This window comes from Lampris incognitus, chromosome 15 (genome assembly GCF_029633865.1).
Source record: "Lampris incognitus isolate fLamInc1 chromosome 15, fLamInc1.hap2, whole genome shotgun sequence".
NCBI classification, from domain to species: Eukaryota; Metazoa; Chordata; class Actinopteri; order Lampriformes; family Lampridae; genus Lampris; species Lampris incognitus.
The window spans coordinates 43,562,800-43,578,047 of NC_079225.1; the positions used below are offsets into that span (position 1 = coordinate 43,562,800).

At 47.3% G+C, this 15,248-nt stretch overlaps 1 protein-coding gene across 1 annotated transcript in view; it reads left to right on the forward strand.

Annotated features, from left to right (window-relative positions):
- LOC130124882 (kinesin-like protein KIF26A) overlaps positions 1-15,248 on the forward strand; it is a 96,487-nt gene that overhangs the window by 71,541 nt on the left and 9,698 nt on the right. Inside the window, exons 15-21 of the mRNA XM_056294230.1 lie at positions 1,428-1,611; positions 7,618-7,777; positions 8,563-8,725; positions 9,990-10,543; positions 10,589-10,721; positions 10,755-13,161; positions 14,025-14,221. Coding sequence (XP_056150205.1) covers positions 1,428-1,611; positions 7,618-7,777; positions 8,563-8,725; positions 9,990-10,543; positions 10,589-10,721; positions 10,755-13,161; positions 14,025-14,221 — 3,798 coding nt within the window. The remainder of the gene's footprint in view (positions 1-1,427; positions 1,612-7,617; positions 7,778-8,562; positions 8,726-9,989; positions 10,544-10,588; positions 10,722-10,754; positions 13,162-14,024; positions 14,222-15,248) is intronic.

Consider the following 15,248-nt stretch of genomic DNA (forward strand, 5'->3'; position numbering starts at 1 on the left):
ACCACAACAGAAACAGAAAAATTAAACCGGTGGTTTCACAAAAACAAATTATCTCCTGTTTTTATTTTTATTTTTCTCGTGTTTTTCTTTTTCTTTCTCTCATGTTTTTCTTTCTCTCATGTGTTTTTCTTTTTGTTCTCGCGTTTTTCTTTTTCTTTCTCTCAAGTGTTTTGATGTTTTTTTCTCTTACTGTTCACAGTAGGTGAGTTTGTATTGTGCAGCACAACTTACATTGAATGTGACCTACAGTACAGTGGGATTGAGTTTGTCATGTATAGTAGCTGAAGTAACTTAGAGTAGGAGAGCAGGGGTAGGAAAAAAAATGAGTGCACACTTCCTCCTACTGCTTTACCAACACGTAACAAATAATCTGATGTATATGGGGATGTGTTCACCGAGTCTGATGTGTGGATTTGTTGATCACCTCACATTATTGGCAGTGGATTATCTGTATGTTATGTCCTGCTTGTTTACATGTATGTTATGTCCTGCTTATTTTCATGTATGTTATATCCTGCTTGTTTACATGTGTGTTATGTCCTGCTTGTTTACATGTGTTATGTCCTGCTTATGTTCATGTATGTTATATCCTGCTTGTTTACATGTGTGTTATGTCCTGCTTGTTTACATGTGTTATGTCCTGCTTGTTTACATGTGTTATATCCAGTTTGTTTACATGTATGTTATGTCCTGTCTGTTTACATGTATGTTATATCATGCTTGTTTACATGTATGTTATATCCTGCTTGTTTACGTGTTATGTCCTGCTTGTTTACATGTATGGTATGTCCTGCTTGTTTACATGTATGTTATGTCCTATCTGTTTACATGTATGTTATATCCTGCTTGTTTACATGTATGTTATATCCTGCTTGTTTACGTGTTATGTCCTGCTTGTTTACATGTATGTTATGTCCTGTTTGTTTACATGTATGTTATGTCCTGCTTATTTACATGTGTGTTATATCCTGCTTGTTTACATGTATGTTATGTCCTGCTTATTTACATGTATGTTGTATCCTGCTTGTTTACATGTATGTTATGTCCTACTTGTTTACATGTATGTTATGTCCTGCTTATTTACATGTTCCAGATAAGTCATCATTCATTCATTCATGAGGGATGAAACATGTCTGTCTGCGGTTGTGTCCAGATGAACTGATTCACCTTTCTGGGATTTTCTTACCTGCATTATTCAGCATGAATAAAGCATAAAGACACTCACCTCTCCCTTTCTCTGTCTCTCCATTTCTAATCTAAATCTACTTTTCTCGGTGATGAACTGGTCTTGAGGGATTCTTCACTTCTCCTTCACGTTTCAGGTTTCTTTCCTTCTCTTTGCAAATTAGCTGGAACACAAAATAAGAGAGGTCTTTCTTTCCCTGTCTCTCTCTCTGTCCCTCCATCTCTCTCTCTCTCTCCTTCAGCTGCAGAACCAGACGGAGCTGCGAGCAGCCACAGCAGAGCAGGCTGCCTACTTCCTGGATGCGGTGCTGGAAGCCCGGAGCACCAGCAGGAGACGCTGTGACAAGGAGACCAGGAGGAACTCGCACCTCCTCTTCACCCTCCATGTCTACCAGCACCGCCTGGAGAAGAGCACCAAGGGAGCATGTGAGCACGCTCTGTCTCATTTCATTGTGGGTTTATGTGTGAATAAAGCGATACGGCACGCCGGGAGACCGCCGTTCAGCCATACGTCATCGGAACAATGACAGGGAGACGAGTGGTTCAGAACACTGCTAGTCCATCGTGTGTGTGTGTGTGTGTGTGTGTGTGTGTGTGTGTGTGTGTGTGTGTGTGTGTGTGTACTCCCACCGAGCACTTTATTAGGAACACATGTACACCTAAGTGGTGGAGTGTGGTTATCCTAACTGGGCATTTGTCAAACCAGGAAGACGCCCAGACAGTGCACCAGCCGATCGAAGACAGGCCAAGGACAACAGCCGTCTAATTGTAAACCGGTGGCGATCCCGTATGTGGCGGGAGTGTCGGAAAAGCTGAGATGCGTGTTTTCAAACCCCAAAACACACCGTGCCAGAAGTTGGTCCACCCCAAGAACCGGGTCCCTCGGCGCAAACGGAGCCAGGGGGACCCGATTTGTCAAACGTTAGAAAAATGTCATAAAGCAAAAAGCTGAATCTGCATCAAACCAGAGTAGTGAGAGTCGTAGCTGCTGTGACACCGACACCTGCTTTTGTTGCGGTTCAGCCCGGGTACAATACTGGACCTGCCACCTAACTGTCAGGGATGAGACTACTCACTGAAACAGACGCTGACACCTCTGTGTCATCTGAAGAATCAGTAGTGGTTTTGAAAATCAGTTGAGTACTGTAAAAGATAGTATTGCAGTATGCAGGAGTATCAGTATTTTATCCCACCCCTTCTGGTTATTTTATATATCAGGGCTGTGACCTGCCTACTGAAAGGGGTCTGGCGTTTTCTGTCCAAAAAGTGGACAATTCTGTTCTCAGCACAGCAAACCTTATGCAGGTTGACCTTTGACCTACTAAAAAAGTCAAAGACGTGCATGTTAGGGTTAATACTCCTGCCTGTGCCCCTCAGCAAGGCAGTGGAAAGAAGGACTGGAGGTGGTCCCCGGGTGCTGCAGCTGCCCACTGCTGCTATACAATAGGATGGTTACATGCAGAGAACACACTCACTGTATGCTTGCTTACAATGACGAAATAAAGTGGCTTTCCTCTCCTTCTTTCTACTGTGGGTTCAAACACTGTTTTGTTGTACGGTCAAATGAGTAAATTAGTGGAAGGATCACCAAATAAAGGATATTTTAGTCTTAAAAATAATATAGTAATGACTATGAGGGGGCAGCACGGTGGCGCAGTGGTTAGTGTGGTCGCCTCGCAGCAAGAAGGTCCTAGGTTCGATCCACGGGGTAGTCCAACCTTGGGGGTCGTCCTCTGTGTGGAGTTTGCGTGTTCTCCCCGTGTCTGCGTGGGTTTCCCTCGGGGGCTCCGGTTTCCTCCCACAGTCCAAAGACATGTAGGTCAGGTGACTCGGCCGTACTGAAGTGTCTCCCCACCTGCTACCCAATGACTGCTGGGATAGGCTCCAGCATCCCCATGACCCTGAGAGCAGGATAAGCAGTTTGGATAATGGATGGATGGATGAAATAATATAGTAATGACTATGAGGGGGTGGTGCAGTGGTTAGCACGGTTGCCTCACAGCAAGAAGGTCCTGGGTTCAAGCCCCAGGGTAGTCCAACCTTGTGGGTCGTCCCGGGTCATCTTCTGTGTGGAGTTTGCGTGTTCTTCCCATGTCTGCGTGGATTTCCTCCCACAGTCCAAAGACATGTAGGTCAGGTGAATTGGCCGTACTAAATTGTCCCTAGGTGTGTGTGTTTTGTTGTTGGTGTGTGTGTGTGTGTGCATGTGTGTGTGTTTGTGTTTGTGTGTCTCAGTCAGTCATCCCTGTGATGGCCTGGCAGCCTGTCGAGGGTGTCTCCCCGTCTGCCGCCCAATCAGAATACTTTATTCACCCCTGAGGGGAAATGGGGTTCTGTTACAGACACGCTCTAGTAAGGAAAAACTAAAAGCTAACAAAATAACAAGAAAGTAGAAACAAATAGAAACAAGAAAAACAGAAACAAATAGAAATAAAAGATAAAATAAGAAATAGAAATAAGAACAAAATATATTAACAAGCACGGTGCACATAACACCCTATCTATACTGCACTACCGCAGCACACGACAAGGAACACAAACAAAACCAGACAGGGTAACACGAGTGGGAGGGCAGTCCAGTGACCACTAACTGCGAGTGTGTGACCCTCTGAGGGAGGAGCTGTAAAGGCTGATGGCCACTGGCAGGAACAACCTCCTGTGGCGCCCTGTGGTTCTGTGGTGCTTTTTCAGCAGAATGAGTCCATCACTAAAAGTCCTCCTGTGCCCGGCCAGCACCTCATGGAGTGAGTGGGAGACATTGTCCATGATGGTACATGACTTCAACAGCGTCCTCCTCTCAGAAACCGCCGCCAGAGAGTCCAGCTCCACCCCCACAAAGTCACCGGCCTCGCGGATCAGTTTATTGAGCCTGTTTGCATCCGCTACCCTCAACCTGCTGCCCCAACATACAACAGGAGAGCACCGCCGCCACAGACTCACACCACATCCCTGAGCATTGTCGGGCAGATGGTGAAGGACCTCAGCCTCCTCAGAAAGGAGAGAAGTCGCCGTCCGTTCTTGTAGAGGGCGTCATTGTTCTTAGCCCAGTCCAGTTTATTGTCTAGAAACACCCCCGGGTACTTGTAGTATTCCACAGTGTCCACGCTGACCCCCTGGATGGAGACAGGGGTCACTGGTGTCATGCCCCTCCTCAGATCAACAACCAGCTCCTTTGTCTTAGTCACGTAGAGCTGCAGATGGTTCCACTCACACCACGTGACAAAGCTTCCCACCACAGCACACAGTGACTGCTGGGATATGCTCCAGCAGCCCCACCACCCTGAGAGCCGGATGAGCGGTTTGGGTAATCGATGGATGGATGGATGACTATGGGCTTATTTTATTCCTAAGGTTACTGCCACTTGGTTTCACTAAATGCACATTAGTTTGACTTTTTATACCATACATATTTTTAGGGGGGTGTTGAATGCCCCCACCCCAACTTAGCAGCCCCCATGTTTGTGAAGCGCCACATAAGTTAACTGCTATAATGTATAGGGTAGTTTCAATCGCGCTAAGATGAGTTTTACAATTCAGGAAGCTCAGAGACACAACATCAGCTTCTCCCCCATCTTTTACGTATATGTTACACAAAGCGCTTATCTGAAAGCGCTTCGTGGTCAGCTACTAACTTGAACTTTGACCTTTAGCGGCAAGGTGGACGTTCTGAACAATGGGGCAGCTCTTTCCATAAGAAAACTGTAGCTTGGTTTAAAGTGGTTTGCTGATGATCATGTGTTGTCTGTTACAATGTGTATGTGTGTTTGAAGTTGTATAATGCAGACACCATGTCCTGAAAACCACACGGGTTTAAGTTCTGGTGGATGTTAGAGCTCCATATCTGTCTTCCAGCTTTATCAACTGGAGCCTCGGTAATAAAACAAGATGGTTGGAGGATGAGTTGCTTTGGTGAACATAGTATATAAATGGTGTAGATCTTCAATCCTACACTTCATGATGTCTAAAGCAGAGTCTGTTCAGAGCTTTGCCAGCCTCAGCAGGTAGAGTAGATCATCTGTGGTTATCGCTCATCCGGTGCTGGTCTGACTCTACAGAAACGTCTGGAGGTTAGTATGTCTGAGTCACCTGACCTACGTGTCTTTGGACTGTGGGAGGAAACCGGAGCACCCGGAGGAAACTCACGCAGACACGGGGAGAACATGCAAACTCCACACAGAGGACGACCCGGGACGACCCCCAAGGTTGGACTACCCCGGCACTCGGACCCAGAACCTTCTTGCTGTGAGGCCACCGCGCTAACCACTGTGCCACTGTGCCGCCTTACATTAACCATCATAGTGAAATATTCTCACCTCCTTGGTCTTTCTCAGGCATTGTTAGCATGTCGACAAGACTGTGTGTAGTTGTAAATTCTGAACGACCTATTTTCTATTCTAATTTTCTATTACTGCCGATCACTAAATTCTTATCAGTTAGCTTTATCTGTAGTTAGTAGCACAGAGGGGGATCAAATTACCATAAACGACACCAACCTCTTACCTGTCATCACCAGAACTAAACATTGTCATTCATATTTAATTTGTGTTGCAGCGGTTGTGCGCTGGGCACTTGGTTGTCCGGCCAGTGAATACATTTTCATCAGTAATGAGGCCTCAGTCTCTGTCCCCAGAGGCTTTTATAGGCCTGTGTAGGAAAAAAGGAGGGTCGTCTGAGCTGAGGCATGGGTAAATGCACACGACTGTATTAAGTGATGCCATCACTTCTGTAACTTCATGACATGAGCGGAGAGCTTTGATACCAGCGAGCCACATCCCATCCCAGGCTCTTTTTCTCAATTCATCGGCTTGGAAGAGCTGAGCAACCTAATTGTCATCTTAGTGCCGAGTGCCTTTAAACTCTGCACTAATATTCCTTATCCACACTGAACAGGAAGAGAGTCTGAAGCCTCGTGGAAATACCAGGTCCAACGTCCGCTGTCCTTACAAATACTGATCAACATGGCTGAACTCGGTGGCGCAGTGGTTAGTTCAGTCACCTCACAGCAAGAAGGTCCTGGGTTCGAGCCCCGGGTAGTCCAACCTTGGGGGTCGTCCTCTGTGTGGAGTTTGCATGTTCTCCCCGTGTCTGTGTTGGGGTTTCCTCCGAGGGCTCCGGTTTCCTCCCACAGTCCAAAGACATGTAGGTCAGGTGATTCGGCCGTACTAAATTGTCCCTAGGTGTGTGTGTGTGTGGGTGTTTGTGTGTGTGTGTGTGTGTATGTGTGTTCACCCTGTGATGGTCTGGCGGCCTGTCCAGGGTGTCTCCCCGCCTGCCGCCCAGTGGCTGCTGAGATAGGCTACCGCATCCCTGCGACCCTGAGAGCAGGTTAAGCAGCTGGATGGATGGATGACTGAACTCGAGTTGAATACAGCGTTTGGGCGACTTTCAGTCTCGATGACACAGTTTAGCAGCACCGTGAAAAAACAAAGAAAAAAAACCAAACATTTTAAAAATAGAGAATGGTAAGACCTGTTTTATGATAGATTAACCTAACTTAATTAAGGTGTCATTTGTGAACACTAACTTTAATGGTACTGGAGCGGACTATACGGGCACAAGTCACCATAACTGGTAGACACAGGCCCTTTAAGAAAGGGTTTCCAGGTTGAGAGGGTGGAGCGAGGACTAGGCTGGTTGAGAAGGACTAGGCTGGTTGAGGGTGGAGCGAGGACTAGGCTGGTTGAGAGGGCGGAGCGAGGACTAGGTTGGTTGAGAGGGTGGAGCGAGGACTAGGTTGAGAGGGCGGAGCAAAGACTAGGTTGGTTGAGAGGGCGGAGCGAGGACTAGGTTGAGAGGGCGGAGCGAGGACTAGGCTGGCTGAGAGGGCGGAGCGAGGACTAGGTTGGTTGAGATGGCGGAGCGGGGACTAGGCTGGTTGAGAGGGCGGCGCGGGGACTAGGCTGGTTGAGAGGGCGGAGCGGGGACTAGGCTGGTTGAGAGGGCGGAGCGGGGACTAGGCTGGTTGAGAGGGCGGAGCGGGGACTAGGTTGGTTGAGAGGGTGGAGCGGGGACTAGGCTGGTTGAGAGGGCGGAGCGAGGACTAGGTTGGTTGGGGCAGCGCCATGTTGTCGATGATGGTGATTTTGTTTACAGAAGAATAAATGACAGATGCGCTCATGTAGTCAAAGAGAGACATGTCCGTCTCTACTTTCCTGCCGTGTCCACATTATAGACCATCACTTTACTTACAGACCCCATCGTTGTGTGGTGGACGATGAGCTAGTGGGTTTACAATAATGTTTTTCCATGGAATTTGTGAAGTCAAGTGGTGGGTGGACAGTTAAATGATGTCTATACATATCTTTTGTGGAAATTGTCTCTGAATCGTGGAATCCAATTTGTTTTTAGGATGACTATGTCATCTATTTTAAATAAAATGGAATTTTAAAATTAAGTTCTCTCTCTCTCTCTCCCTCCCTCTCTCCCTCTCAGTGTCTGGTGGTCGTAGTCGTCTCCACCTCTTAGACCTGGGTAGCTGTGAGACAGACGTTGGACGGACGAGAGAGGGGGGTGGAGGACAGTGTCTCTCGCTCTCTGCGTTGGGAAACGTCATCCTTGCTCTTGCCAATGGAGCCAAACACGTCCCCTACAGGTGAGTCCAAACAAACTTACTCACGCCGGTGAATTTACCCCACGACCACCCTCGATCTACCCCATATCTTTGCTACAAACCTAAATCTACCCCAATCTACCCTACATCTACCATGTAACTACCCCTGACACTGCTACAGCTACACCGTATCTGTTTCTTCACCAGGCACTCATCATCTATTATTGATCAGTGGTGTTGTAATGGGGTGAAATGTGGAATACTGTTAGCTCACAATGCACAGTGTCCTCTGTCTAAACCAGTGAAAACGAGTCTCTGACCTAGCATTTCAAACAAAATGAGGTGTGAAGTATTTGAGGGAGTATTATTTGAAAAGTGACCTTGATTTATTAATTATACGTTGCATTACCAACCAGCTCAATATGATGAATCTCCGTTGGATTCTTAAACGTGGTGTTTTTCCATACGGAAGCAGATATCGTCATACCTGTCGATATTGTGTAAATTCCCTACGGTCCTCAAGATGATGATATGTTCCTCATTTCCCCGCACTAAGGTGGACTGAATAACGTCTCTGCTCTGGAAGCTGTGCACATTTCTCACGTTTCTGGTTACAGACGGTTTTACAGCATGGAGGTGACAGTGTGGTCTGAAGTGTCCCTCTTAATAAAATATGCTTTTTTAAAATTTCTCTTTCGTATCAGCTCTCTGAACACCGGTCACAGTGCTGCCTGTCAGAAGACGGGGGGGGTTGGGAGGAGAAGGGTTCGTCCCTGGCGTGTTATTTTTCGGCGGTTAACAAGCGGTTTCCTTGATGTTTTATTCAGGGACAGCAAGCTCACCATGCTGCTGAGAGAGTCCTTGGGCAACATCAACTGCAGAAGCACCATGATCGCCCACATCTCCGACTCCCCGGCCAGCTACATGGAGACGCTCACCACGGTGCAGCTGGCCTCGCGCATCCACCGCATGAGGAAGAAACGAGCCAAGGTGGATGATTAAAGTGCTGTTTGACCCTTATTTAGCAAGGTCCCACCAGCTGAGAGCAAGGACCTGATACCAGGAAGAGCTGCCCAAGACCGCAACAAGCACATTTAGAGAAAAAAAAGAAAGGAAAAAAAATTGAAATTTGTGAGGGGAAGAAAAGGGGGTTCTCATCCCCTCACAAATTATCCCCTAACAAACCAAAATTTGAAGCGGGGGGAATTACACACAGGACATTCAAATGTAATTTTAGGGTCTTTATTCCAATAGTAAAAAAATATGGATAGATTAAAGGTAAGGGGTTCACAACATCCCACTTTAGCTCTGTGGGTGCGAGAGGTTTTTTTGGAGGGAACAACCGCTTCATGTTTCTGCCCGCTGTGGAATTCGATCCGGCGTTGTACCGCACCACAAGGCGAGATCGGGGGGGGGGGTGTGACCGGCCAGTGTGCCTTTTTGTAGGTTACAGTAGTCATCCTCTTCCACTCTCAGGCTTTGTTATTCCTGCGCTCCGAAGGGACTTCTGAGGATCTGCACGCTTCCGGACACTTCCAGATCCCACCGCTGCCACCAAAGTAACCGAGCATATTTCCGCCCGCCGCGGGATTTGATCCGTGGTTGTACTGCGCCACTATGTAACGTCGCTAACCACTCGACTAAAGGGGGCCGACCCCTTTTGAAATTCGAATGAAAGTTGTTAAATATAAGCGAGCTATGACCCCGTAGTGTGTGAATAGATTTTATTTCAAAGTAGGTGCCTTTCTTGCCAAAGATTAACTCATATCTTTTACAATTGTGCGAATGATACTGAGAGGAATGAATGTTTTGATTCAGAGAGAGGTGTCATTGGTAAAAAAAAAATGTTTTTGTTTGCCCAATTTTTTAGGAGCTGCTAGTGTGTGAGGTGAAAGCAGTTCAGTCGATATTATTTTCAAACCAGACCATTCCAGTTACAATTCAGGGAGTTTTTCTTGGTGTGTTATGACACAAAATCAATCTAACCCCTCCCAGAGGAGAACATGGCTTCTGTAAAGAGATAAGATGGGCTTTCACCCCCATTAGGCAGATTGACAGCCTGTATTTGTGTTTTCTAGATTCGAAACAACATATGGCTATATAATATACAAGCACACCTGTTGCATTGGCATTTCTGTAGTCTTTGCTTTGCACTTTTAACTTTTGGAAAGTATCAACAAGAATCTAAACAAATTGATATGAGTTGTAAATGACCACTACTTGGTTCTTCTCTGTATGTTAACTGTTTCCCCAGCATGCATCGAGTTCATCTGGTGGGGAAAGCTCCTGTGAGGAGGGCCGGTCCTGCCGGCCACCACACCTTAAACACTTCCACCAACCGACGGTGGCATTCGATCCAGATGCACCTGTGTTACTCTCCAGCGATCCAGATTACTCGTCTAGCAGTGAGCACTCATGTGACACTGTCATCTACATAGGACCTAGTGGAGCTGCCATCTCCGACAGAGAGCTGAGCGATAATGAGGGACCGCCTGCCTTTGTTCCCATCATCCCCTCACTGAACAAGAAGCGGGTCAAGGACCGGCCCAAGTCTGATGGGGACCACTTGAAGTGTAACACATTTGCAGAGCTACAGGAAAGACTTGACTGCATCGATGGCAGCGAGGGCCCGATTGCCCTCATAGGTCAGTGCAGAGCTGCACAAGCAACAGTATCCAAGAATCAGAGTGGAGCTATGAAACCCATGGAGGTGACATCACCCTCTAAACCAGAACAAGCCCCCTCCCAGAAAGTGTCAGAACAATCAGAGACTAACCAGATGAATAAACCAGATCAGGAACATTTAAAGTTGCCCTCAGCTGGGTGCATATTGGAGAGTTCAAAATGGACGAGTGCAGATGGGCAGAGGGCTGTAGCACCACCCTGTCTGCCCCGTGTGGTGAAGCCCAGCAGGGCTTTTCCACAAGACTCAGAGCCTGCGGTGCGGGAGAGGGTCTTTATCACAGCAACCGCCCCCAGACCCTCTGCCTCACCCTCCTTACCAAGGACCTCCTACCAGATGGCGGACAGCAGAACGCCCCCGCTGGGTGTGAGTCAAGGCCCAGTGCAGTCAGAATTATCAGGAGTTTCTTCTGTCATGGAAGGGACTCTTCATCATCCCACACATGTGAACCATGTCCAGGCAGCCATGCTGGGAAGGTGCTTTGACAGAGATGCTCTGAGGACCACAGTGACACTGCAGCAGCCTGTTGTGCTCAATGGGGAGGATGAACTCGTGTTTACTGTGGTTGAGGATCTGCCTTTTGGGTTCATCCCAGATAATGGCCATCCCACCAGCATCCTCGGCTTTAGCAATGACTTCTCTGTGCAGGCTGTGGCCTCGGGCTCTCGACCTGTTAGTATTATCAGCAGCATTAATGATGAGTACGATGCATACACATCCCGGAACAGGGCCACTGAGATTTGCTCTGATGTTGCCTCAACCTCACAGGATGCACCTCTGACCCAGCATGTCAGCAAACATTCTTCCATCTCATGGCCAAGTGAAGTCAGTATGAACACACTTGAAAGTAAAAGCACCTCTCCAACAGGTAAACTCTTGCAAAGAGCTAAATGTGTAGCACCTGAGAATATTTCCATGCTGACCTCGCCTACAATATTTCGTAAAGAACCCTTTCTACCACATGGTGCCAAGAGCTCACTGAATGACAGCGGTGTCTACTTCTCAGAGCTAGACAGTGACCCTGCCACCCCAAATAAACCTTCCTTAAACAAGTGCCCGCTCTCCCCGGACTCAACCAAAGCCATCCTGAAAGGTTCCAAAGTTAAAGCCAATACTCTGAACACTTCAGCACAGCCCCAGATCTCCCATCATGCCACCCATTTCAGTCTTCCCAGGAAAACCAAGCCTACCTCATCTGCTGTCCTTGGCTGCAGCAAACAGGAAGGCAGACAGGATGACCTTTGGCTTCAGGGGAGTGGTCGCTCTGACCTAAGAGAGGCAGAGCATTCCTCTGCAGGTAAACAACCAAGAAACAGTGTGAGCAGTGTTCCCTCCAAGAAGCCAGGAGGAAACAGTAACAGTGTACCTCGGCCACCAAAGGCACAAGTGTCCTCAGCACAGAGGGTGGTGGACGGCTGCGAGAAGGTCAGCAGTAGACGAGGAGAAACACTTGTTAAAATGCCACAGCTCACACGAGGGGCAACAACTCTTGGAACTGTTTCTATCTCCCACAATTCCTCTGAATCAAAATGTGGACATGAAGGCACTTCAGGAACTGGAAGTCTGAAGTTTTTATCCTTAGGAAAGAAGTCAAATGGACACAAAAGCAGCATGATCCCCAAGTCAGGATCTGGAAACTTCTCTCCTCCTGCCCCATCTATCAGGCAGCTGTTTTTGGATCAAACTACAAAGACCAGTTTATCTCCAAGTGCCTTAAAAACAAGTGGTGAATTTGGACAGTCCTCATTCTCCAAAATGACAGCAACAGAGGAGGAAGTTAACACAAGGCTCCGAGCAGATTCCTTCAGCTACAAGATGCCCAGCTTAAAAACTGAACATGGCCCTGTTCGGATATCGTCAAGCCTAAAGACCCGAGGAGCCAAAGGGGATTCTTCTAAATACTATGGGAGTTATGTGTCTCTTGAGAGGACCGACAGTCTAACCTCAGTGGGGTTAAAATCTGGGTTGTCCAGAGAAAACAGCGGTGCCAGCCTTGGAGGAAACAGCAGATCCAGTAGAGCTGTTCCAAGACTCGGGGTTCCAGCTTCTACCTCCCCACCTGCTCATTCCTTCCCATCTTCTCCTGGAGGTTTTGCAATGACAAGCAAACTGAGCCAGGTCAAAGGAGGTGTCAGTTCCAAGGCAATGGTTTCCAGTGGGCCAAAGGCTCGGACTTTGTCTGCCAGTAGTTCCAAGAGCCTCAGTTTCCCCTCAAAATCTCTTGACAGCACCGTGGCACGCAATGCCAGTCTACCTCCAACTGGGAAGTCCCCAGCTCGCTCTGCAATGGGAGCCAAGCCTGGAAGAGGCACTGTCATGGGGACGAAGCAGGCCATAAGCCGGGCAGCTAACAGTAGGGTTAGCGAGCTAGCCACAGGAAGCCAAAAAAAGCAGCTCAGCAGAGGGTCAGAGGTAACACGAAACGACAGCAACAAAGTTGGGTCTTTTGTCAGCTCACCGTTGCCCTCACCCTACAGCAAGATCACAGCACCACGGAGACCACAGCGCTACAGCAGTGGGCATGGTAGTGACAACAGCAGCATCCTCAGCGGGGAACTACCCCCTGCCATGGGCCGCACAGCCCTGTTTTACCATAGTGGGGGCAGTAGCGGGTATGAAAGTATGATCCGAGATAGTGAGACCACAGGCAGCACCTCATCAGCCCATGACTCCATGAGTGAGAGTGGAGTGTCATCATCAAATAGGAGCAGAGTTTCAAAGTCGCCCAAGAAGAGAGGGAATGGTGAGTCTTATTCAAAGTTCCTTGAGAATCAGAATCATCATGTTTTACCAACACCAATAAATGATGATGAACTTTAATGGACCACAAAATTCTGCAACAAACACTACCACAGCACATCATAACGAACATGGTACCAAGACAACAGGACCTCTCACAGACTAACATAGTACCACAGTACATACTGACACACATGGTACACAGACAGCAGTACCTCTAACAGACTAACATAGTACATACTGACACATGGTACACTGACAACAGTACCTGTAACAGTACTAACATAGTACCACAATACATACTGTTACACATGGTACACAGACAACAGAGCTCTCTTTGAGGCTATGTGAAGATACAGTATAAAAAATATCCAGGCCTTTAAACATTCTCTTCTCCACCAGGATTGTTTTTATTTATCCTAAACAAGCTGTACAAACATCTTGCTGTTTCAGCCAGCTTCTTTAATGCATGTATTTATCTCACCACAATCAGTTTCATAAATCTACGTCCAGGCAGAGTGTCTGTGGTGACATTATAGTGTATTCTGCTGGTTATTCTCTCATCAGCATTCAGCTGATTGGGATTGATGTTGGCTGTATTCTGCAGTTGCCAGAAGCAGAGACTGTTCTTTCATGGATATGGAACCAGTTCCTGTGTTGAGGATCACGTGATCGTTTGCTGTAGAACGCCTCTTATCAGTCTGTGGATCTCGGCACATTTCTGCCTCATGGACATTTCACCATGTCATGCTGCAATCCATGAGAATCCTGGTGTACATATCCAACACCAGTTATCCCCGTGTCAACACATGCACACACGAACACATACACACTCACACACTCACACTGTAGCTTGTTTCCTGTCAGGTTTCCAGCGGCGGCGTCTGATCCCAGCTGCCCTACCAGACTCTGCCTCTCTGGGCAGAAGAGGTGGCGCTTCGGGACAGTGGGTGGGTCTTCCTCCGCTGGGTGGAGCCCTGAAGGAGCCCTTTGAGATTAAAGTTTATGAGATCGACGACGTGGAGCGCCTCCAGAGGAGGAGAGACGGACTCACAGGAGGAGAGGTGAGACGGACTCCGCCTGTTTTTACATTAAAACCCGATTGAATGATGTTTTTTAGTGTTAATGGTTAGTAAACAGATGGTTGGGGGTTTTGGAGGACTGTTTACTCTTTTACATTAGGCTGGAGAACTATGTCAAAAGCCTTTTCCTTTCTCTCCTGTGTCCACAGGTTAGTCAAACTACACCACACTTGAGTTTAATGCTGTTAGATTATGGCTGTTTGTTAAATTCATTTAGTCTACCAGCCGACAGGAAACCCTTTGAAAAGTCTCTTCTAGTTGAAACATCTAGCTAGCTGCTAAGATATTGAAGGCATCTGGTCCATTCTTCAGTAGTGACCTTAAATATAGTTGGTTCCTGTGCTGATGTCAATGAGAAAACTAGGTTGGTTTCCCCAAAGTCAATCTGTTAGCTTCTTGTGGAGGAGGGACGGGACTAAACGGATCAGATGTGATTATGGTTTGTCAGAAAAAAGGTTGAAGAGTCAGAAGCTGGGCGATTCAATAAGCAAAAGGACTGACAGGATTATAGGATTCAGGTTTAAATGTCCCATGAAATGCCATTTACATTGTTGCATAATTCTGAAATTTGACGTATTGTAGCGACTGGAGGAGACAGTTGCTGGACTTACGGCTATGAGCTGGGGAAGTGCAAGGGATTCTGGGACTGTTAACGTTTGTGTTCAAATCATTGTTTATTAATGTTGTGTTCATGTTCTGATTATTGTTGTGTTGTTATTGAGATGTTTGACTCAGACTGGGTGGATGACCATTTTACTGACTGACTGACTGTAGAACCATGACTAAGACTTGTATGTTTGATAACAAGCTTGTTACGGGAAGCCATTGTTCGGCAACCATGGGGAGGGGCAGAATAAAGGAGAACTCCTGGGGGCGTGCGGTGTGTGGGACATGAGAGCTGTGAATAAGAGATCTCTATCTCTCTTTCATCCACGCTGGCTCGCAGCAGTACATACCAGAATGAAACGGAATAGTTGGGTGGGATTTAGTGAGGGGACGGAGGTTGATT